At 44.2% G+C, this 23,809-nt stretch overlaps 3 protein-coding genes across 6 annotated transcripts; 2 read left to right on the top strand and 1 right to left on the bottom strand.

Annotated features, from left to right (window-relative positions):
* The first annotated feature begins 734 nt into the window (after positions 1 to 734).
* On the top strand, positions 735 to 9,159 carry WFDC11 (WAP four-disulfide core domain 11). 3 transcript variants are annotated; one of them, XM_061125873.1, is made up of 4 exons: positions 735 to 874; positions 5,843 to 5,992; positions 7,291 to 7,432; positions 9,013 to 9,159. In XM_061125873.1, exons 2-4 carry the CDS (start codon positions 5,895 to 5,897, stop codon positions 9,115 to 9,117), a joined length of 345 nt encoding a protein of 114 aa, XP_060981856.1. In that variant the 5' UTR covers positions 735 to 874; positions 5,843 to 5,894; the 3' UTR covers positions 9,118 to 9,159. The 3 variants fall into 3 exon arrangements, with proteins under 3 accessions (XP_060981856.1, XP_060981859.1, XP_060981858.1); XM_061125876.1 differs by lacking the exon at positions 9,013 to 9,159 and adding an exon at positions 7,953 to 8,052; XM_061125875.1 differs by having other exon boundaries at positions 818 to 874; positions 5,846 to 5,992.
* Positions 9,160 to 10,922: 1,763 nt separating this feature from the next.
* On the bottom strand, positions 10,923 to 12,076 carry LOC133044528 (WAP four-disulfide core domain protein 10A-like). Of its 2 annotated transcripts, none has more exons than XM_061125909.1 (2): positions 11,989 to 12,076; positions 10,923 to 11,071 (listed from the first exon to the last, which is right to left on the bottom strand). In XM_061125909.1, exons 1-2 carry the CDS (start codon positions 12,074 to 12,076, stop codon positions 10,923 to 10,925), a joined length of 237 nt encoding a protein of 78 aa, XP_060981892.1. The 2 variants fall into 2 exon arrangements, with proteins under 2 accessions (XP_060981892.1, XP_060981893.1); XM_061125910.1 differs by having other exon boundaries at positions 10,923 to 11,053.
* Positions 12,077 to 17,164: 5,088 nt separating this feature from the next.
* WFDC9 (WAP four-disulfide core domain 9) lies at positions 17,165 to 18,113 on the top strand. Its single transcript, XM_061125714.1, has 2 exons — positions 17,165 to 17,255; positions 17,965 to 18,113. Exons 1-2 carry the CDS (start codon positions 17,165 to 17,167, stop codon positions 18,111 to 18,113), a joined length of 240 nt encoding a protein of 79 aa, XP_060981697.1.
* Positions 18,114 to 23,809: the final 5,696 nt, after the last annotated feature.

Genomic DNA, 23,809 nt, shown 5'->3' with positions numbered 1-23,809 from the left:
CTCATAGTGTCATTGAGAGTACCAGCTAATACATGTTAAATATCTGACAGTAAATTTGGTATTAAATTGGGTGGTGCTTGACACTTCATTGGGTAACACTCTCATTTGTTGATGTGACTAACCTACAATCACTGCCTGTATTTCAGACATTGGTTCTAAGTGCTTAACAGATAATCATTCATGGAACCCTCACAATAACCCTATGAGGAAAGCACCGCTATTAATCCACTTTGTCAATGAGGAAATTGATGCACGGAGATTAGTGACTCACCCAAAGTAAGTGGGAACTAGAATTTGAATCCAGGTTAAATCTGTGTTGTAAATCTCCATATTAGGTGGCCTTTCCAAGCTCTCTTGGCAGAGGTCTGTTTTTTCAGTAGCTCAAAACCCACAGGATATTGTGCTCAGGTAGTGTTAGGCTAATGCTAACCATGGAGAAGTTAACATAGAGACGGATAGGATGTTACAAAAGTCACTACACAAATGTTAGCAAAAAAGAGATACGCAGATCTTCACTACCCTTACAATCACCCAGACATCCAGGAAATGTGTGTGTTGGGGGAGGGGAGACTCCTGCAGTTCTCCAGTGTTTGACTTTTACCTGTATTACCTGCAGCACAAAGAGACAAAAAAAAAAAAAGTACTCCTTGAGTACTTTTTATAGGAATTTGGGGACAATGTTCTATATGTACCCAACTTACTGGCAGAACTCCCAGATCTGCCACAACCAGAACCATGATTACATTCTGAACCTTTGAGCTCTGTTCTGCTCATCAGATTCCCCCTGTGCAAGGGCTTGGCAGTTTGCAGAGACCAGGAAGAAGAGCCGTCAGTCATATAAATACGAGCATTTGCAACTTGTACAATTTCAGAGGTAAGTGAAGATCAGAGTTTTGGGGCTGGAAATGTGAGCCTGAAAATGCTTTCATTTGTGGCTTGTGTCCAAATCATGCTCCCAGATTAAAACAACACTATCCCTCTAGAAAAGAAGTAATCGTCCTTGATGTTCAAATGGGGAAAGTGAGAGAAAGATGAGACAGATGGACACCGTGTCACTATGTACTGTCTACAATACATAGGCCATTATGTATTGTCTTCAGAGTAGTCTCAGGGAGAACGTATGACCTACAGCTAATCATGAAGAAATTGCAAACAAACCCCACATGAGGAATGTTTAATTAAAAGAAAAAATTATTTAGCGTCATCAAAAATTTCAACCTCATAAAAGACAAAGGGCATTGTTGGGTGAATTTACACAGTGGGATACTGATGGTAGATTCGATTAAAAGATTTTAGAAATGTTAAATTTAATGAAGCTGATAGTTGTACTGTGATCACAGAAGAGAATGTTCCTATTGTTAATACTCATTGAAGTATTATTCCTAAAAAAGGACCATTATTTATCTGCTGCTGCTGCTAAGTCACTTCAATCATGTCCGACTCTGTGCAACCCTATAGACGGCAGCCCACCAGGCTCCCCCGTCCCTGGGATTCTCCAGGCAAGAACACTGGAGTGGGTTGCCATTTCCTTCTCCAGTGCATGAAAGAAAAAAGTGAAAGTGAAGTCGCTCAGTCGTGTCCAACTCTTAGCGACCTCATGGACTGCAGCCTACCAGGCTTCTCTGTCCATGGGATTTTCCAGGCAAGAGTACTGGAGTGGGGTGCCATTGCCTTCTCCAATGATGTATCTACTTACCCTCAAATGGTTCAGGCATATATATATATATATATATATATATATATATTTATACACACACACACACACACACATGCTAGAGAGAGAGAAAGCAATTAGGGGTAAATTCTTAAAATAGGTGAATCTGAGTAAATAGTATGTAGAAGTTCTTTGACTAGCCTTACTCTTGTAATTTTGAAATCATTTCCAAATAACAGTTTTTTAGAAGTTAAAGGCAACCCAGCTAACAGTCTATGTGCCTCAATTTTTATTTTATTATTTTTTAACAGATTTTTTTTATGTGGACCATTTTTTAAAAGTCTTTTTATTGAATTTGTTACAATATTGTTTCTTTTATTTATGTTTTGATTTTTTGACCACAAGGCCTGTGGGATCTAGCTCCACAACCAGGGACTGAATCCAAACCCCTTTGCATCAGAAGGCAAAGCCTGCCACTAGATCACCAGGGAAATCCCTCAAATTTTCTATAGTTTCCTATTTTATAATTTGTAACATATGCCAAGAGGCTTTATTTTTTAATTTTTAAAACTTAAAACTTAAATTTTTTTGCTAGTGCTTCATACAGTCCACGTTTGCTATGTGGATATATCATCCGCATATCGTTCAGTCGCTCAGTCATGTCAGACTCTTTGCAACCCCACAGAAGCATGCCAGGCTTCCTGGTCCTTCACCATCTCCCGGAGCTTGCTCAAACTCATGTCCACTGAGTCGGTGATGCCATCCAACCATCTCATCCTCTGTCATCCCAGTCTCCTCCTGCCTTGGATCTTTTCCAGCATCAGGATCTTTTCCGATGAGTCAGCTCTTTGCATCAGGTGGCCAAACTATTGAAGCTTCAACTTCAGCATGAGTCCTTCCAATTAATATTTAGGATTGATTTCCTTTAGGATTAACTCATTTGATCTTTTTGTCAGTCCAAGGGACTCTCAAGAGTCTTCCCCAACACCACAGTTCAAAAGCATCACTTTTTCACACTCAGCCTTCTTTATGGTCCAACTCTCACATCCATTTACTGGAAAAGCCATAGCTGTGACTATATGGACCTTTGTCAGCAAAGTGATGTCTCTGCTTTTTAATATGCTGTCTAGGTTTGTCATGGCTTTTCCTCCAAGGAGCAAGCATCTTTTAACTTCATGGCTGCAGTCACCATCTATAGTGATTTTGGAGCCCAAGAATAATACATTCAGGGAAACTGAGTCTTTGAGAAATTAGGTGGTTAGCCAAACACATTGCTTATATTAAATGAGGCATGTTGGGGTTGGGAATTCACAGGAATTTGAATCTCTGACTCCAGAGAGTCACAGGAATTTACTGTCTATACCACACTGACAGTTTTCAGTGTGGTGTCAAGTGGGAGAGAATTTCCCTCCTAGTGATAAGACAGGATGTATATCCTGTTGGTAAAATAAACCAATTTTTTTTATAATTAAACATTTTAGAGTTATGTGTCTCTAGGTTCCTTTATGTCTAACTCTTTAAGGCTATGAGAAACTGCAGCCGTTATTGATAAAATTAAATTGTACTTAAAAAAATTTGAGGTATAGTTGCTTTACAATGTTGCGTTAGTTTCTTCTGTTCATCAAAGTACATCACCTCTAAATATATATATATATATATATATATATATATGTACAGCTCTTTATTCCATTTAGATCTTTTAGGTCACCTTTCCATTTAGGTCACCACAGAGCCTGGAGTAGAGTTCCTCATATTTTACAGTAGGTTCTCTTTAGTCATCTGTTTTATACATTTATACATGTATCTGTATATATATCTGTACATTTATCAATCCCAATCTCCCAATTCATCCTATTTTCTTTTATTTTTTAAAAACGTTTTTTCAAATTCTTTTCCCATTGTTGCATAATATTGAGCAGAGTTCCCTGTGCTATACAGAAGGTCCTTGTTGGTTATCAGTTTTAATTTTTAAAAATTAAAAAAGCAATCTCTGGCCACAGCATGAGGCGCGTGGGGCAAACGGGATCTTAGTTCCCTGACTGGGGATCCAACCTGTGACCCTCTGCACTGGAATCGAGGAATCTTAAACACTGGACCGCCAGGGAAGTCCTTCCACTTTAAATATAGCAGTGTGTATCTGTCAATCCCAAACTCCCTCTCTATCACTCCAGACCGCCTTTCCCTCCCCCGGTAACCATAAGTTCCTTCTCTAAGTCTGTGAGTCTGTGTTTGAGAATCACACGAACAGGCAGTATCCTTTGTCCAAGGACCTCCACATCTACAAATGCATTTAACCAAATTTCAGTTGCAAGGGGGTTTCCAATGATATTTTTACCCCCTAAGGAAGAGAAGTCACAAATTTTCAGATGTCTTATGATCCATGGGAAAATATTAATGATCTGTGTTTCTGCTAAGTCGCTTCAGTCGTGTCCGACTCTGTGCGACCCCATAGACGGCAGGCAGTCCACCAGGCTCCGCCGTCCCTGGGATTCTCCAGACAAGAACCCTGGAGTGGGTTGCCATTTCCTTCGCCAGCGCATGAAAGTGAAAAGTGAAAGTGAAGTCGCTCAGTCGTGTCCAACTCTTTGCGACCCCATGGACTGCAGCCCACCAGGCTCCTCCATCCGTGGGATTTTCCAGGCAAGAGTACTGGAGTGGGTTGCCATTGCCTTCTCCAGTGATCTGTGTTACTGGTACACAAAACATCAATATTCATTGGGAATGTTACTAGTAATATGTTGAAAGTCTGTCCTTAGTCCCATTTAAATATATCCAGAAGAGCTACTTCATTTCCTGGTTCTGTATGAGAGCTTGGGTATAGAACTAGACTTTTCTAGTCACTGCCTAAACTTAAAATATAATAATATATTATTAGATTTTTCAAAATATAATATAATAAATTTAGAAAAAAGTCTAAGTCCAAGCAATAGTTGGGCTTGGGTTGAAACATTTGTTGCTCACATTGCAACAGCTGAAACACTAAGCTTGAATTATAATGGTTGTTCCCTCCACACCTAGAAAGAGAGTTGGCAGTTTCCTCTGTATTTCCTCTCCTCCTTTAGGTAGCTAAGAGCCATTTTGGAGGTGGGAGCAAGAATAACGGAATCAGGACAGCTCTTTCTGGCGGGCAGTGTTGCACTCTTGAAGTTTGTACTTTCTGGACTTAGTACTGCTTCAAGTTGACTCTGTCCCGGGTGGTTTCATGGCTTGAGTTTTCCCCCACCCAGCTGATGGGAGTTGCTCACTTGTAGTTGTCTTGATCTGGCTGAATCCATCTCTTTTCCAGCTAGTTTACTGTGATACCTTTCCCTGACCACTCGCTTTCTTTTTTTTTTTTTTTTCTTTTAAAAAATATTCTATTTATTTATTTGGCGTTGGGTCTCAGTTGCACCACACTCATCTTTTGTTGCAGTTTATGGGCTCTCTAGTTGTGCTATGTGAGTTGGTTTCCTGACCAGGGATCAAACCCAAGTTCCCTGCATTGGAAGGCTGATTCCTAACCACTGGACCACCGGGGAAGACCCTGAGTCATTTTTTTAATCAAGGGAAAATAACACACACGTGCAAAAAAAAAAAAAAGAGATTTTCCTGCAAAAGTAAGGAATGAAGCTTGTTTTGTAAGCTAAATTTGAATTATCATTATTTTAAAGATTTATTTATTTATCTCACTGCATTTGGTCTTCGTTGCTGTGTGCTGGCTTTCTCTAGTTGCAGTGTGTGGGCTTCTCAGCGTGGTGGCTTCTCTTGTTGGGGAGCACTTGCTCTGGGCATGTAGACTTCAGTAGTTGGGGCACTCAAGCTCCAGAGTGGTGGGTCAGTAGTTGTGGCACATGGGCTTAACTGCCCTGCAGCATGTGGGATCTCCCCAGAGCAGGAATCGAACCCATGTCCCCTGTGTTGGCAGGCAGGTTCGTAACCACTGGACTACCAGGAATCCCTTGAGCTGTTTTTTAATCAAGGGAAGATAGCACATTAAAAAAAAAAAAAAAAGATTTTCCTGCAAAAGGAAGGCATGAAACTTGAGACGGAGAGAGACCTTTTAGCAAAGTCAACATCCAGAATTGGTTTGTACCTGTGGTTGGGTGGTGGAAGGCAAGGAAGAATAATTAGAGGGCAGAGTGTAAAGAAATTCCATGAGAATTTCCTCTTGCTTCCCAGCTCTCTTTATTTGTGTCTTTTGATCTCTAGCAGCAACTGGGACGGAAAGAACTCCTGACGACACCTATTCAGACATATATATATGGTCAACATCATGAAGTTCTGGACACCTCTCCCCGTGATGTTCCTCTGTATGGTTCTACTGTCTGTGCTGGGAGGAGTGAAGGAAAGATATAACAGGTGATGAGGCTGGATTGAGGATCAAAAGGGCATGACGGGGCTGTGCTTATTTCTGAACAAATGAAGAAGTATCGTGCCTAATACATATGACCCAGGACTCACTGCCCTGGATCACCTGTTGGAGCATTTGTGTATAGATACTTTTCAATAGACAGTGACCCAAGAAATTCCCAAGCTGAGATCCTTCAATGTTTCTTCTTCCAACCTTAAAAGTATCAATGAGCATCTGTCAGCTTTTAGATACATTCCATAATTATAAGGATATGATATTTTCCCGTGTCAGGCTATCTTAGAGGAGAGGGGGCACCAGTCCAGAGCTACCATATTTTCCCATTTTTCCAGCTCTGTGTTCTAACTGTGCACATTGATGATTACCAAATGGCATTTCTTGATATATACCCTTAATTTAGTGGAAGGATATTTCAGAAGTCCAATGCAATGGAATGACTGCCTGAGATAAAGCCGACCCATTGGTAGGATATTTCAGAATGTAAAAAGATGGAAAAGAGACATGAGATGGGTCTTTAGTGGAGCAATGTTGGGGGCCACATGATGAGAAAATGAAATCAATGGAGGGGGCCCAGAAAATGAGATGAGAGAGAGAAGAGTTTGGAGAGAGGCTGAATTACTTTACTTTTTTTTTTTTTAATAGGATGATTTTTTTTCTCGAGTTGTGGCATGCAGATTTAGTTGCCCTGAAGTATGTGGGATCTTAGTTCCCCAACCAGGGATCAAACCCATGTCCCCTCCATTGGAAGGCAGATTCTTAACCACTGGACCACCAGAGAAGTCCTGAGGCTGAGTTACGTTAAAGGCAGGGTCAGCAAGGAGGGGAAGAAAGAGGAAAATCTATTCCTTACTCTGCCTGGTCTAGTTTCCCATGCTATGAAATAGGTGTGATAACGAGGGTAGAGGTTATCTCAGACTCTGAGATATCCCATTATAAAGATGCAACTTTTATAGGAGGGCATATGAATGCTGGGAGTATACGGAGTCCTATCTCTAGGATGCTCAAAGAGGACCCAGAAGTCTGCAACACTATAGGAGTTGGGGAGCAGAGAAGTCTAAGAGGTTAGTGAAGATGCGATGGGGTCAGTGAAAATACAATGAGGAGGCTAACGAAGGGGATTTTTCTTAGAAGATAGGTACTTTGGTGGGGACTTGGGGCCAGGATTCTAGGAGGGGCCCCTAGAGGGGCCCTCTAGCTTAACTTAAGCTGTTAAGCTTATGAAGGACTTTTCTCCCCACACTTGTCTATATGGCCCCATCAATGTCTTACCATCTCATCTCATTTTCAGGGGGGAATTGTTCCTTGATGAGTGCTGGGGAGAGCCAACCATCCGAGACTGTAGCAAGAGGTGTTCTAGAAGCTTTAGATGTGTAAAAATAAATCACACATGCTGCTGGACCTACTGTGGAAACATCTGCTGGGAAAATACAGTGAGTTTGGAGGTGCACACTTGGGTGTGTGTCATCACTGATTCTCACCTTCTTCTCAGATGCTGTTATCCCTAAACAGAGGGATCCCAAATCCTAGGCACAAATGTAGCAGAAGACCATGTCCCCTAAACCTGAAAGCCAATTCACTGGCAAATAGACCGAGATACCAGCTTGGGGAACCTTGTTTCTTCAATATATAATCAATGCCTGTGATGTCTTCATTCTGTATTTCAACAGCTTGGTGTTTTTCTATTTTTCAGTCCAGATTTCTAGCCATAGCATCCATAGTCAGACTTCTCCATGAACCATTTTAGCTTATCCAGGTCCCATATTTCTACCTTCATCTATTCAGTGAACTAATACCATCCCCTCCTCCAAATCAGAAGTGGACAATTCCTGTTGTTACATGAAGTATTCTTGTTCCAAGGTCTGGTGAAGATGAATAATATTAAGCTTGGGAATGAATTCTTGCTTCCCAAATTTCCAGAGCCTCTAAGCATCTAACCTTTTTCTCTTGCAGCTAATCACTGAAGAAGCTAAAACTCTACCCTCCCACCGAGACACCAGTTCATTCGGACTGAGGGGTGGGAAGGAGTAACTCCTTGGCAAATAAACTCATACGCCAGCAGCGGTCCTTGACTTTTTTTCCACTCCATTCCACTACCCTTGAATGCCATTATTACACTCCCCTCTATTGTTATAGTGTGTACATAAGTTTCCAACTCTTGCTTCCAAATCTTGCTTCCCCATTTAATTACCTTAGAACTAACAGGCTAAATCATGGACTTCAAGAATAGAGGTTTATTTCTCGCATGCCATTTTAATGAGGGAAACTGACAAGCAGCCGTTTCTTTCCATTTTTCAGAGAGCAGGCCTCTGGTGAATTTGTTTTTCACAGGGTATGGGTAAACAATTCTAAAACTATTTTACAGGTATGAAAGATTGAACAGGTAAGTAACTGGTAGATAAGAGCCAGGTTTCTGTGAGAGAAGTTGGAAATAAGCAAAAGGAAAATGCTAGGATGAACCCTGGGTTACTGGATTAAAATCAGAGATATCAATATGAACTCATGTTCAGCTATATATATATATATATATATATATATATATATATATAGTTGGTCAAAAAGTTCACTTGGGTTTTTCTGTAAGATCTTATGGACAAACCCAAATGAACTTTTTGGTCAACCCTATATATACACACACAGGGGCTTCCCTGGTGGCGCAGTGGTAAAGAACTTGCCTGCCAATGCAGGAGACACGGCTTTAGTCCCTGAGTCGGAAAGATCCCCTGGAGAAGGAAATGACAACCCACTCCAGTATTCTTGCCTGGAGAATCCCAGGGACAGAGGAGCCTGGTGGACTACAGTAGATATGGTCTCAAAGAGTCAGACACAACTGAAGTGACCAAGCATGCATGCACGCACACTCCTAGATAATGTTATTTTAGACTTAAGAACATCTCCTTCTGGAAAGAAAATCTTCCTGGAATGGTTCAAGGAACCAATATACTTGGGCTGATGAGCATTTCTTGGTGGTAAATCTTGCACCCAGCACCTAACCCCAACATCTGCATTCCAGATATCTTCCTGGAGCTTCTTAATTAGGCATTCTGAGTCTGCTTATGACACAGAGAGCTATGAGACGTGGGATGGAGTACACTTGCTGATGAAGGCATCATTATGAACCCACCTGTGAACACTGGGGGCAGTCAAAGCATGGAGCAAGCAGGAGCTGACCACCATTATGATGTATGAGATGAGGAGGATACTTCTAGAGTCCTTTCATATGCTTGACATAGAGAAGAGCAGGAGACGAGAACAAGTCATGCAAAAGTCGTTGCAACCATGAGGCGATGGGTTGGCTCAAAACAGATCAGCTCTGACTTGCAATTCTCTGCAGGCTGGGACTTGACCTTTTAGAGACCCAAATCAAAGCAGAATCTGCATTTGTTTCTTCCTTTGCCTCCATAAATTTCAAGGTCTTCCAAGGGACCCCCCACTCTCCCTTTTTATGTAATAAAGATGCACGCAATTATTTCAATAAAACCAGAAAAAGCACTGGTGTCCAGGCAAGCACTCCTCCTACCTATAACATTCTAGGTATAGCCTCTGAGTTCTCTAGGGCAGGGTAAACTGTGGAAAGGAATAGGTCAGCCTGGCACCTATGATCACGATCTCTTTCCTAAGGCCCCTTGTCCGAGGGCAGCTCTTAGCGGAAGTGGAGGACACCCTCCAGTACCAGAAGCCCTGTGATGCTCCTGAGATGGGTCAGAGGCTCTGGGCTGATGGAGGCATGTCCTGTCTCCTTCATTGATGCTCAGCAGGAACCACTGGCCTGGAGCATAACACCACATCCCCGCCTCCAGCAGGGCCTGCCCTCCCGAGTGCTTCACAACTGACCCCATGTCCCAGCTGGACACACGTGCCCGGGTCTCTGGACCTAGCCCAGGACCACATCAGAGGAGGGGTGACTGCGCAGGGTAGCGGGGACTCTGGACCCCAGGGATGAATTTCTGCTGACTCACCATGAAATCAGGGGCAAGACCCAAGGCATCCTGTGCCAGTTAAGCCTAGTCACATCACCCTGAACCAACTGTTCCTCCCTCCAGGTTAAAAAAAGAAGGAAGATGAGGCCACAAGGAAAGGTTGGGCTCACGCAGTTAAAGGAAGGGCCTGGGGTCTCAGGGGTTGCAGGCCGGGCCCCACTACACGAGCAGCCTGTCGCTGGTGCTGGAGCGGGGACAGCACAGGACTCAGTCCCTGTGGACCGTCTCACTGGGAGGTGCAGAAGGGAGCACGGAGGAAACCTCCTCCTCAAAGCAGCCCACAACTTCTCCCTCTGCTTTGACCTTGGACATGTCCTCTCGCTTCCTTGGGATTCATTTTCTTCGTTGCAAAGAGACAGTGACCTGAACCTCTCAAGGACGATGAGCAGGATGGGATGGGGGTGGACCAAGTTTACGAAGAGTCCTTCTCGGGGACCTCCCCCTCTGTGCCCCAGGGTCTAGCCTCCCGGCATCTCATGTTGAACTTGGCCCTTTGTGGCTCCGGGCGAGGCATGTTCTCCTGAGGACCAGGAGGTGCCGCACATGAGCGGGTCCTCCCCCTGGGAGTCCTGGTTCAGTGAGCAGAGGAACAGGGGGGCTGGGCTCGCAGGGGCCTGGCAGGGAGGCAGGAGGGAGGCGGCGAGGGGGAGCAGAGAAGCTTGACAAGGGGAGAGAGATCAGAGACCTGAACCCAGAAAGGGGGGGCCCTGTGGGGTCTGCGCCGGGTCCTCCATGATCACAGGCACCGGGAGTGAGCCAGGCAGGTCCTCCCACATTTGTTCTGGTTTATTTGACAGGGACAGGTTGTTCAGATACTGGCTGGACAGGGTGGCATTCCTGTTACATCCTTGTGTCCAGGGTCAGGTCCTTGTCTTCAGCCGCAGGCACAGTGTCTGCGGAGACGGTTGGCGGGGGCAGGATGCCTGGCCCCCTGCTCTCTGACTCACAGGATATTCATACAAACATTCCCGCAGAAGGTTGAGCAGCATATGTTATTTGCTTGACATTCTAGGTGATCTGTGCAGGGGATTGTGCACAGATATATTTTGGGTCTTTTCTCACACTGCTTGATTTCTGAGGGTGGCTGCTTTTCTGAAACAGAGTGGAGGAAAGGTCAGTGGAACCAGGCCCCCAAGAATACCTCTCGAAAGCTTAAAGCCTCCTCCAAGACCCCAGACACAGGCCCACTCATGACTCTTGAACTTTTCAGGGAACTCACCTCTGCCCTTCACCAGATCCTGGTGATGGGTAGTATCTTAAACCCCACTCCTCCTCCTCTTCCCCAATAGACCTCGATGCCTGGACTTCTGGACTCTCTCCATAATCCTGCAACAGGACTCCGTCTCCCATACTAGTCATGGCCTTGGCCAAATCACCTCCACAGAACCTGCACCCGAACCCTGAGAACTCCACAAAGGCGAGGGTGACCTGCTAACTCCCCCCTACTCTCCACGATCTGCGGGGACCAGAGAGGGAGGTGAACTTGCCCCTTCATCCTCTCTCCTCTCATGCGGCCACTGTCTGCACGATCCCTGCCGCTTCCCAGCCACACAGCACCCTCAGGGTTTCCCTTCCACTCTCTCCATCCTGCTCCCTGGGAGGTAACTGTAACTTGACCTGTACATCCCAAATGTTGCCCTCTGGAGGTTTTTCACTCTACATCTACTCCCTTGAACGTCTTGGTATATTTAGCCGTTACCTGTGTGCATAAACCAAAGAACAGTTGTTTGTTTTCCCACCTGATTCTCAGGTGTATCTTTCCCCGTTGTAGGTACCACGTGTTTCTGGATTTGGGAGATGGGGAATGAAAAGATGCAGGTTCCCCCTCCACCCCCATCACTCTTCCCAGAGCCAGATAAAGAGACTGGAGGACCGTGGTTTGGGAAGAACCAGAGTCTTCATAGTGCTGTGGTCCGAATAGGATGTTTCAGAAAGTTCTAATTCCCAGGTTCTCCTTAGACTGGACACGTCACCCCCCCCTCCCACCCCGCCCCTGCCCCATCACCTACGGTTCATCCTCTGGCTGCGTTGCCCTCCCCGGGCCTGCAGCAGCAGGACGCAGAGAAGCAAGATGGACAGCAGACCCTGGGTTCTCATGACTCTGGCCGGAGTGGTGAGCGCTCCGTCTGGCCCGGACTCCCCTGGACAGCTGAGTGGGGAGAGGGGAAGGGAAGGAAGGAGAGGTGATCCTGGGCTCCTGGCTGCCTCTCCTGGCCAAGCCGGGGCAGAGCAAGGAGCCCTTGTTTCCTCCCCTGGCCTGCCCCTCACCACGGCCCACTCTTGTGACCGTGGGGCTCCTACAGGGAAGGTCCTCCTCTCATAGCTAATCTTCCTCTTTTGTGAACACAAGTCTTTTGTTTTTTTTTTTCTGGAAGATGTAATCTATTTCTATTTTCTAATTACAAAGTAATTTATAAGAAAAGAGACAAAAAGTGTTAAAAAAGATGATCATCTCACTGCCTGGAATTAACATAAGCCCTGTTATACTGTCTTTCTAGTTTCTTTGCGTATTTACTATGTACAATTCTTTGTCTTCTCACATTTTGAATCATCATGGGTAGCTTTTGTTACCCATCCTCTCCACTCTCAATGAATCATGTAAATATTTCATAAAACGTGGTTTCGCATAATTGCACAGCCCTCTCTTAACATAAATGCCTGTTGTCAAGCATCTGTATGACATTAATTACTGATTATCTGGACAATATCCTGTTGAACACTTTTATTCAAAAGTCCTGTTTTTTTTCCCTTTTCTTTTAAAGTAAGGCAGCTGGAATTTGTGGGTGAGAAAGTGAGTAGGTACATAGTGTTCTTCCTGGCTTAGCAGGAGACACTTCTCATATCAAAGGAAATCCAGGACTTCTCGATGGGTGAATATCAAAGAGGCTGTGATGTGACCTATATGTTCCTGAGTGGGAAGGAAAGATGGGCTGCAACCAAAATCACCTTTAAGTTCCCAGCCTTTGAACTGATTTTTCTCCTCTTCTGCCCCCTGTTCCAGACCACAACCCCCTGCCACCACCCCCTACCCCACCCCACAACTCTCCCAGTAGGAATAAGCCAGATAAAAAAAAGCCTGTTACTGCAGACACTCCACTCAGATACCTTCAGAGGTAGGTGGAGGTAAGGGTTTTGAGGCGTGAGCTCTTGTTTGTGGCTTGCTCAGGTGAGTTTCCTGCCCAGTAATGTCAACACTCTTCCTGTTAAATGGGGATTATTGCCTGAGGTACAAATAAGACAGTTGATAGAGAGGGCATGGGGACTGTCTGAAGTGCTCTCGGTAAAAGGAGCAGAGATTAAACAAGATGACAGTATCCCTGACTAGAAAGCCCCTCTTCTGTCCTTTAACATCTAGAAAGCCCAGGACCCTGAATTTGGAGGAGCGGGCAGTAGTGTTGTGTCTTTGTGATGCCTAGAGATCGTTTCATTGCCACACACCTTATGTCATCAGGACCAAAAGATTCACCCAGATCTCCGTATGTGAGTTGGTATCCAGCCTGGACGGGATGATATTTTCCCTCCCTGGGATCATTTAGTACACCTGTGGTGTGCAAAGAAGGGGACTGGGCATCCCCAGGATCCTGAACAAGCCCTCTAGGGACAAGTGAGAAGCTCAGAGAACAGGACGAAGAATGAGGCTCTTTAAATGAACAGATCTCAAAGCTCTGGCAAACTTGCGTCTAGAATGCTATTTTTGAATACAAATAAACAGCTTCATAGAACCCATTGCTTTGAATTTATTGTGTCTGTCTTCCTCCTTCTGTGTGCAAAAGGCAGGGGTGTCAAGAATCCAGAGGCCTGTCCCATCCATGCCCAACTCCACCCAGTCCTCTTATGCCTCACCCCTGCCTATGAGTGGTTAACAGAGCATCCTCATTGCATATCTGTCTTGCTATATGCCGCTCCCTTTGGAGGATCAGCAGAACACTGAGCCCGGCCCAAGGACTGGGAATCTTACCGCTCTTAGCTGGCTTTCCAGTGCAAAAAAAAAATGTGAGTGATTTACAGGATTTCTGGAAGCCCACTGTGCTTAAAGAGAGTTCTCCTTTGGCTTGGAGCTTCACCAGTTAGGTTGTATGCTTTGTTATAAATATTGCCCAATGCTCAATGCGTCAGTAGGTGAACTTCACAATTTGCCTTCCCCATATCCTGCTGAAGCAGGCTGGCAAGAATGTGGGTTCTGAATGGACATGGTTGGAGAGCATATATAAGCATCTGAGTGGAAGCCCCCAGACATCTGATCTTTTACCTTTTCAGTTTTTTGATTGTGCCATGGGGCATGTGAGATCTTAGTTCCCCAACCAGGATCGAACCCATGCTCCCTGTATTGTAAGCGTGGTGTCTTAACCCCTGGACCACCAATGGAGTAGCTCTTTTACCTTTTAAGGGCTTTTTCTTTCCTCTTCTTTCATTAATCTCCTTCTCTTACTGTCTCTCCTCATCTCCTAAATGCAGTTTGCCTCTGAGTCAATGCATCTAGGGATTCACATGCCTCAAATATACATTTTTGCAACTTCCAAATTTCATATATTCTGAGTGGACAATGAGTTTTCAAAGATCCCTTTGAAAAATTCCACACCTTTTAAATGATCTCTAGTACTAGCCTTGCTTTTAAGCAAAGGCATTTTGTTTCATTCCGAGGAGTGTGGTTTCATAGAATTTTCTGTGATGATGGAGATATTCTACATCTAACTTATCCGATAGAATAGCCACTAGCTTCGTGTGGATATTGAAGCCTGAAATGCCTGGAAACTAAACTTAAGTTTAATTTTTAATTGACGTATAGTTGATTGATAACAGTGTGTTAGTTTCAGGTGAACTGCATAGGTTTTGTTTTTTATGGTTATATTCCATCAAGATACTGGGTATAATTCCCTGAGCTATACAGTAAAACTTTGTTGTTTATCTTGCACTTTAATTAATTTATATAGTCATAGGTGCCAGTAGCTACCATATTGGACAGTGTAGTCTCCTGCTGGATTGAAAATGTCTAAACAAAGACTTTCAGGGAGAGAAACAACCTCTAACCTCTACCTTGTTACTATGTAATTCATGATATCAGAATTTTATCCTTTTCTTAGATTATTTCATTTTCCTTCCTGTTTGGTTTTAAGAGAGCAAGATAGCAGATAAAGGGTGAAGGAAGCAGATGGGAGAGGGCGGGGACTTCTAATTAAGTCTCCTCCGCCTACCTCCCAACTCCCTTCACCCCTCAGCTGCCAGTTGTCAGCAGGCCATTTCATCTTTTTTCTGCTTCTTTGTTTTCTCCTGAGTGCTTACTATCAAATATGTATTTCCTTATTCTCTTACTTAACTAGAATGGCAACTCTACAAATGAATGAATTTTTGCCTGTTTTCTTCATGACACAGGGAATGATCATAATATTTATCATTGTATTGTTGGCATGACTTGTGTGATGTGGTCATATTATTTTTGTTCCCCCCACCCCGTTCCGTTATATTTTATTCAGAATCTATTTATTCAGAATAGATTTTATTCTATTCAGGAAACAGCTAGTTTTTTCCTTGCTTCTTCAGGAAAACTTTGGTAGCTGCCCACAACTTCTGTGACTTTAGTCACAAAACATTTTCTCAACCTAATCATTAAAATGTGCAGGCCCACAAAATTAGCCACAACTTCCTAAATTGTTTAGAACTGTGGATCCTCCTTTTTCTCAGAGGCTCCAGCTGTGGAAAAGGATGTGGCCAACATCTTTCTCTTGGGTTCTTTGTGATTCTGTTCCTCCGTCCCCAGTTGGTTTAAAAAAGTTTCTGGCTCCTGAGTAGTAGGGGGAGGAAGGACCACTAGGAGAGATTGGGAAAGTTCTTACACAGTAGCTGTGATCACTGGCTGGCATTGGGCTTTTGGTCCCCTTTTATGGGTGATTTCAAGAGTTCATTGGAGACACAAAATGGCATCAGGCCATTTACAATTCAGACACTTGTCAAACTGTAGCCCTCTTCTCTGCTACTACAGGTCACTTTAGACAAATTCCTGGCTCTTCAGAGTCCTCAGTCATGACTGGAATACAAGTCTCCAATGTTGGGGACATACTGGAGACTCGGAGCGGCATCCACAGAGCTTATGCTCCCAACTGGGAATTAGAAGACAGCATGTCTACTTCTCTGGGCAAAGCTTTTGACCAATGAGATCTCCTACAACACCCTCTCTTATAACTCCTTCAACTTTGGATCATCTATGCAGATGAAAAATTTTTTTTCAGTTTTTAGCAATTTTATTAATTTTTATTGGAGTATAGCTGCTTCACAGCATTGTGTGAAAGTCTTGCTTCTAAGTTTGGTCAGCAACTCTTCTCAAGTCCTGCTGAGTCATCTAGCTCATCCACTCTGTCTTAAGGTCGCAACTAGAACTTCCACTCTATCATCCTGTTACCTGTGTTCTTAACCAACAGATCAGATTATTTCAAGCATTCTTATTTTTCCAGTTTTGTAAAATAATGACCACAACATAAAAGCATACACATTATGCAGTTGTCGCTGGATGGTGGAATAATGGATAGCGCTTACCCATTTCCTCTCTCTTTTTTTTTAATTTGCCGTGTTGGGTCTTGGTTGCTCTGCTGGCTTTTGTCTTGTTTTGGTGAGTGGGGGCCACTCTCTAGCTGCAGTGCATGAGCGTCTCGTTCCAGCGGCTCCTCTTGTTGCCGAGCACAGGCTCTAGTGCTCGGGCTTCAGCAGTGGCAGCTCGGGGGCTCGGTAGTTTCAGCTTCCAGGCTCCAGAGCACAGGTTCAGTAGTTGTGGCACGTGGGGTCTTCCCAGACCAGAGATCACACTCGTGTTTCCCACATTGGCAGGCGGATTCCTTATACCCCTGAGCCACCAGGGAAGCCCTCCTGTTTGTAGCTTTTTGTTTTAACAATACAACCTGAAGATAGATCGCTTTTTGATCAGAAAAAAACAACGCATTAAAAAAAAAAGTAATTTCATAAAGGAAGGGGTACCTAATGTGAATGGGGAAGAAGTCTGGGGACGTCATTGGCTAGTTTGCTGTGTTGTTGGATGCCAGCGGGTGGAAAGGAAAAGTAGGAGAAGAACAATAAAATATTCACAAGCATTTCTCTTTCTTTCCTATCCTGTCCCCTTAATTCCTGTCTATTTCTAGTAGCATCGGGAAAAGACCTGCCTTCTGCCAAAACCTAACCCAAACACACGTAGAAACGACCATGAAGCCCTGGATTCTTCTCCTCGAGCTTCTCACCTCTGAGCTTGTGATGTTTCTGCCTGTGCTGGGAGGCCTCAAGGACAAAATTCCCTGTAGGTGGTGCGGCCAGGGAGGAGGGTGCTTTGCCCAGGTCTGGGGTGTCTGGTATAACTGATTCAGAGCCCACATTTCTAGGATCACCCTTTAAATGAAAATAGTCCTCCTTCAAGCAAGAGACGTCCAAGAAAGATTAGGTTGGCTGTTTCCAAACTGGCATCTCCTCAAGCTTCCTTCCCCAGCTCTGAAAGCCATAGTGGGTACATGGAAAGGGAATGTAGCTTTGCCCACAGTCCATAACCTAGCAGGTTACAATAGTGGCCAATGTCAGACCACCTTGGGTGGAGGAAAGACCAACACAGCTTCCGTCTGAACCCACAGTTTTCCAATCTGAAAATCGGGTATGGAAATCTGAGCTAGAGACTATTGCAGACCTTGCAATCTAAAGTTATATGGGAACAGACTTGGTGAGGTGGTGTTATCTGTATTGGGGTTGTCCTAGTGAAGGATGATCCCATCTTTAGGCAACCTGGACAGAACCCGAAGCCCTGCAATGCTGTGGGAACATGTGGTAAGAGGGAAGTCATGCCATATAAGGATGGTCTTCTGTAAAAAGCCACTGGCTAGGATTCACAGAGGGATTCTCTTCAAGGGCAGAAAAATACTTTGTGGCTTAGAGCTCAGGGATATTTCAACTTGAGAAAGGGTTTCTTGTCCAAGTGGTGGGTGGATAGACACTGCCAACTTCTACCCTCTTGATTCCAGATGAAATAAGAGATACTGATCAGTGCTGGGTACAGCCTCCATCATTAAGGTATTGTGTAAAAAGATGCACTAAATTAAGGGAATGTTCCTTTCCAAATCACACATGCTGCTGGACCTACTGCGGAAACATCTGCCTGGACAATGAGTGAGTTGCTTGGGGTGGGATGGTTGGCGTGGGGATGCTTCCTTACTGCTGCTAGCCCTAGTTCAGAAGGTGTGACCTGGGACAGAAGACATCATCACCCAAACCCTGGTCAAAGAAACAAGCAGCATAAGGCAACGTCCTCCTGCCTCCACACCTATGCTGCCACTCACTGCAAAGTAAACCAAGATACCAGCATGGGGGCCAACCACACATTTTTTCACTCTCATTCAATTCCCCGCAACATCACCCATCAATTTGTTCATCCTTCCCTTGTCCAAGATTCCAATTATTGCCTCAATCTGGCCTCTCCATTGGCCCCTTTTCTTAGCCAGGCCCAAGGAGACCAGGTCTTTACTTGTCTGCTCAACTGGCAAATCTCTTGAGAAAATTGACTAAAAGCAGGTAACTCCTGATCTTCTAGGAAGACTTCCTGGTTCCATTAACTGGGACTAAGGGTGCAGTTAAGTTTGGGAATGGATGCCCCTCATAATTCTGTGACTTTTAACCACTTAACTTTTCTCTTCCAGGGAACCTTTTAAATTCATGATAAAATCCTAGTTTCTAGCTGACCTCCTCCAAACTAGTGTGGGCTGGAGGCTATGTGGTCAAGAAGAGGGCTGCCTGGTTCTCTGTTGGGATACCCACTGGCTCCATCTGAGGATCTCTGTTCTTCCTTGACCTTTCAATCTTGAGAAGGCTCATGTCTTTGCCAAATAAACTGATCCACCAACTTGAGTGTTCTGTGTTTGTTGGTACTTTATCCCTGTGACTTCATTTCTTTCCTTATAACCCTCAACAGCCCCCAAAGGTGTTCCCATCCCATCATGGGCACAGGCACTCAACTCTGCCTTTCAATTAGACCCATGTGTTAGTCCGGCATGCTCATGGTTGTAGCAAAAATACAGAGTTTATAAAAATCTTGTGGGGCCACGTGCTCTAGACCTTGCATGCTGCAAATACTGAAGCCTGCAGGCCTTAGAGCGTGTGCTCTGCAACAAGGGGAACCACCACAATGAGAAGCCTGCACAGTGCAACTAGAGAGTAGCCCCCGTTTGCAGCAATGAAGACCCAGCTCAGTCAGAAATAAATAAACAAATAAACAAATAAGTTTAAAAAATGATTAAAGAAACTTGTGTGGTCAGCACAGTAAAGTTTATCCTTATTCATAATACATCAGGGTGATCAATGAATGACCCATGTCAAGAATCTTTGACCCTGGCCCCTCCCATCTATAGCTCCATCATCTCCTAGGGCTGCTTCTGCATCCAGCCAGCAGGTGGGAGAAGAAAGCTAGGATGGAGGCTCACATGGAAGGCTTTTAAGGGCCAGGCCTAGAAGTGAAGCTTATTATTTCTCTCCAATATTCTATTCGCCATACTGTGGTCCCACCTATTGGCAAAAAAGACTAAGAATTATAGTCTAGCTGTATGCCCAATAAGAATAGGAAAATGGATTTAGTGAACACACGACAGACTCTCACCTGCCTATTTATGAAAAGCCAGACTCCTGAAGTAAGACCTAAGACCCTGGCCTCCATATCATTCTGGTCCCAGGAGCAAGCACCCTTGATAACCTCTGTTGTTGGACTTCCCTGGAGGCTCAGACGGTAAAGGATCCACCTGCAATTCAAGAGACCTGAGGTCAATCCCTCAGTCAGGAAGATCCCCGGAGAAGGAAATGGCAACCAACTGTAGCACTCTTGCCTGGAGAATCCCATGGACAGAGAAGCCTGGCAGGTTGTAGTCTGTAGGGTTGCAAAGAGTCGGACACGACTGAGGCGACTTAGCACACTGGCTAGTGCCTTAAAACTCAGAACAATGAAAAGGGGTAATGGGCCAGGGGCTTGGGCAAACATCCTTCAGGAGCGGGGTGCTAGGGTCCCCACTGTGGAGCGCCCCTGGGGATTTCCCTTCATCATCATAGTAGTATTTTACTTTCTCCTGGCTTAGAGATCCTGTTTCCTAGACCCCACTTCTCTTTCTTAACAACCTCATTTTGGTAATATATATACCCGACAGGGGCTTCCTCAGAGAGATTGTTTGAGAACTAATTAAACGAAGTAAATGAAAAAATTTGAGAGCTTTCATGCCTTCGTTCTACCTTTATCTTAATACATAGTTTGGCTTGGGTATCATTTTGGATTTTCAACTACAGGTTAATAGTGACCTGGAAGAAAATGGTGACTTAAATAAGAGATGTTAAGAAATAAGCCAGTTATACAACACAAATACTGTATATTTAAATTTATATGAGGTATACAGTTTAGACAACTTTATCGAGAAAGGAGAATGGTGGTGGACAGGGGTTTGAGAAGAGGGAGGGAAATGTTAAGAAAAAAAAAAAATAAGAGATGTTAATTGTTTTTCAGGCACAAGATTCAGGATTTAGGTATCCAGAACAAGATCCTCTACCACAACACTTTAGAAGATCCAGGCTCATTTTGGTCCACTGTCCTTGTCGTGATGCTTCCATTTTTAAGGTCGCCTCATGATCCACAAGGACTGAGCAAGATATCAGATATCCCCCTCAACCAAGTATAAAATTCAGGCAGATTAAAAAGTTAAGCCAGAGTAAGAAAATTCAAAGCATAGCAAAACTAGAGGAGAATGGAATAGGCTATGCCTTAAAATTTGAGGAGGAATAACTGCAAGGCCTTAATAGTAAAAATAGCACTGTGGTTGTCTTATTTTTGAAATATTAATAATTATTTCAATCACTACTATATTTTAAAAATATATTTATTTGGCTGCACCTGGTCTTAGTTGCAGCATGCAAGATCTTTAGTTTCAGCATGTGAAATGTAGTTCCCTGACCAGGGATTGAACATGGGTCCCCCCGCATTGGGAGCATGAAGTCTCAGCCACTGGACCACCAGGGAGATCCCTATTTCAATCATTATTTCTGCAATTCCTTATTTTTTATCAGACTCTCTCACCATGAAACTAGGGCCTGATTTTTGTCAGTAAAATACTTATAAACAGGTGCAAGTGTTTTGGGGATTAATGAACTAAGTTTTATTTAAAATCTCTTGTGGCTCAGCTGGTAAAGAATCCACCTGCAATGTGGAAGACCTGGGTTTGATCCCTGGGCTGGGAAGATCCCCTGGAGAAGGGAAAGGCTTTTCACTCCAGTATTCTGGCCTGGAGAATTCCATGGACTATATCTCAAAGAGTCGGACATGACTGAGCAACTTTCACTTCACTTCACTTCGCTTCACTTCATAGTTGATTTACAATGCTGTAAATCACTGTAAAGCAAAGTGATTCAGTTATACAGACATACATTTAAAAAATATTCTTTTCCATTAAAGTTTATCATAGGATTACAATTTTTAAAATTTGGGAGTTTACAGCTCTCTTTTATGAAAGACAAAAAGCCCTAGTATCTATCTATATCTAGGTAATGGATAACCAACTGATAATACCTTGTTACTCTTCTTCATACTTTTCTGTGTTTTTAAAATTGCTAAAATAAAAATTAATAAAGTACAAAGAATCCATTTCTACAATGAGAGGAGTACATAATGTATAAGAGAAGGCAAGAGCTTCATGAGACATCAATGCCCAGCCCAGGAGTGGTGGCTGAAGACAGAGAGGAGGAAGAACCAGACGGGGCACTGAGAGACAGTCACGTGGTCTCCCAACTCCCCACCCTGAAACCCTTCTTGAGCCCCTGCAGAACCTGGCCCAAGTGCTGGCTCTTCTGCCAGGCTCACCTTCGCATGTCCAGGCTCAGCATCATGAAGTTGTTGGGTTTCCAGCTGCTGATGCTCTCCTGCGGGGCAATCCTGCCAGTTTCAGGAAGCTGGAAAGAAAAAGTAGATTCTTCCTTTGAACTTCCACCTTACAGTAGGTATTCGGGCTGGGCTTCAAGATGAAGAAGGAATAGGAAACAAAAGGGCCTTTCTTGGTCCAATTGTAGAGAAGAACTAGGGTCTGTAATAGAAGCACTGGTTCTTTTTTAAAGTCAGGATACTAGAGGAAGGCTGAATGTTTTGTTCTCATCTTGAGTGTCTTCTGGTGCTACAAGTAATGCGATTTAAAAAAAAAAAAACGTGTGTACATAGAGTTTTTGTCCAGGAGGGCACTTAGCAGTGAAAAGCTCCACGAGGTCTAGAGCTTAGCTTGAGCTACCAGGAGTTCATGTTCTCAGGAGTTTCAAGGATGAGCAGCAAACTGGAAAAGGACTGGTAATAATTTCTTGAAATATGCCCTTTGTTTACAGATCTGAGTATTTCAGAACATTGGGTATGGAGAGGAGAAATAAAACACAAGCTCATCTAGAAAAGTGGTACGGATGATCCTAGTTGCAAGGCAGGAATAGGGATGCAGACATAGAGAAGGAACTTGTGGACACAGCAGGGGAATGAGAATGTGGGATGAACTGAAAGAATAGCATTGACATAAACATAGTACCATGTGTAGAACAGATACCTAGTGTGAAGCTGCTGAATAGCACAGACAGTTCAAGGTGGTGCTCTGTGATGACCCAGAGGCGTGCAACCGGGGGGAAGTGACAGGAAGGCTCAAGAGGGAGGAGATATATGTTCACATATAACTGATTCACACTGTTATACGGCAGAAAATGACATGAGACTGTAAAGCAATTACACTCCAATGAAAAAATATATAAAAGATAGATTGAGAGGAAAACAAGCCTAGATATTCCAAGACTAAAGGCCAGTAAAAAATATTCTGTTCCATGAAGAGAAATTTAGAACCACTGGTATAAAAAAAATTGAAATCAATAGAATTGAGGGGAGAAGAGTGGTGAATAACTAGTGATAGATGTTTCCAGGGAAGAACGGGTGTGGAGGGCCATTTCCACCAGAGGTGGAACAGTGGAGTCTCTGCTCTGGGACCCTGTTCCCCTCCCTCTGTAAAACGAGAGTGGGAGACTAGGAGATCTCTTGGGATTCTTTGTTTTGAAACTTGGGTTTCAGGACCCAGGTTCTGTGAGTTTAAATTCCACAGAGGTGACTTCAGGGTGGCTGGGTTTGTTGGGGGAAGGGGTGGGAGCAGGATCTTGGGTCTGGGCACTAGGAAGCCCACCTAGACCCCAGGGCAGGGAAAGGAAGAAGAGAAATGAGTGGAGTAGGTCCTGGGGTCTTGGAGGGGCTGATAATCCTGAGAACACTCTCCTTCTGGGACTCAGTCCTCATGTACTTCTTCTAAGTTGAGCCAAAGCTGAAACTGAAACCCTGCAACAAGAGCCCCACTAATGAGCAGTGTACCATCAAGTGCAAGCTTCACACGGAGTGTCAGCTCGGTCATTACTGCTGCGGTGCCTTCTGCGGAGGTGTCTGCATGCTTCTAAAGCTGAACGGTAGGGTCTAAGAAGCACCCTTCCTTGCCTTGCCATTTGGTTCTCAAGGGCTATGGACTCCTGGGACTTCCCTGGCAGTCCAGTAGTTAAGACTCTGCGCTTCCAACACAGGGGGCATGGGTTTGATCCATGATTGGGGAAATAAGATCCCACATGCCCCAAGATACAGCCAAAAGATTTTTTAAAAAAGGAAAACCAGAAGACTATGGATTCCAAATTGTGGGGAGACAGACAGCAGGAGACTCAGCCTCCCCTCCCCTCCCAGTTCCAATAACTAATCAAACCTGGGTTCCCCTGCCTCTTCATTCATCTGAGTCCCCACTGTCTGCTTGTGGGCCTACCTGATTCATCCAGACTTCAGGAGGTCTGATATTT

This window comes from Dama dama, chromosome 23, assembly GCF_033118175.1.
Source record: "Dama dama isolate Ldn47 chromosome 23, ASM3311817v1, whole genome shotgun sequence".
Taxonomy (NCBI): Eukaryota; Metazoa; Chordata; class Mammalia; order Artiodactyla; family Cervidae; genus Dama; species Dama dama.
This window is presented reverse-complemented; position numbering and strand designations above follow the sequence as displayed.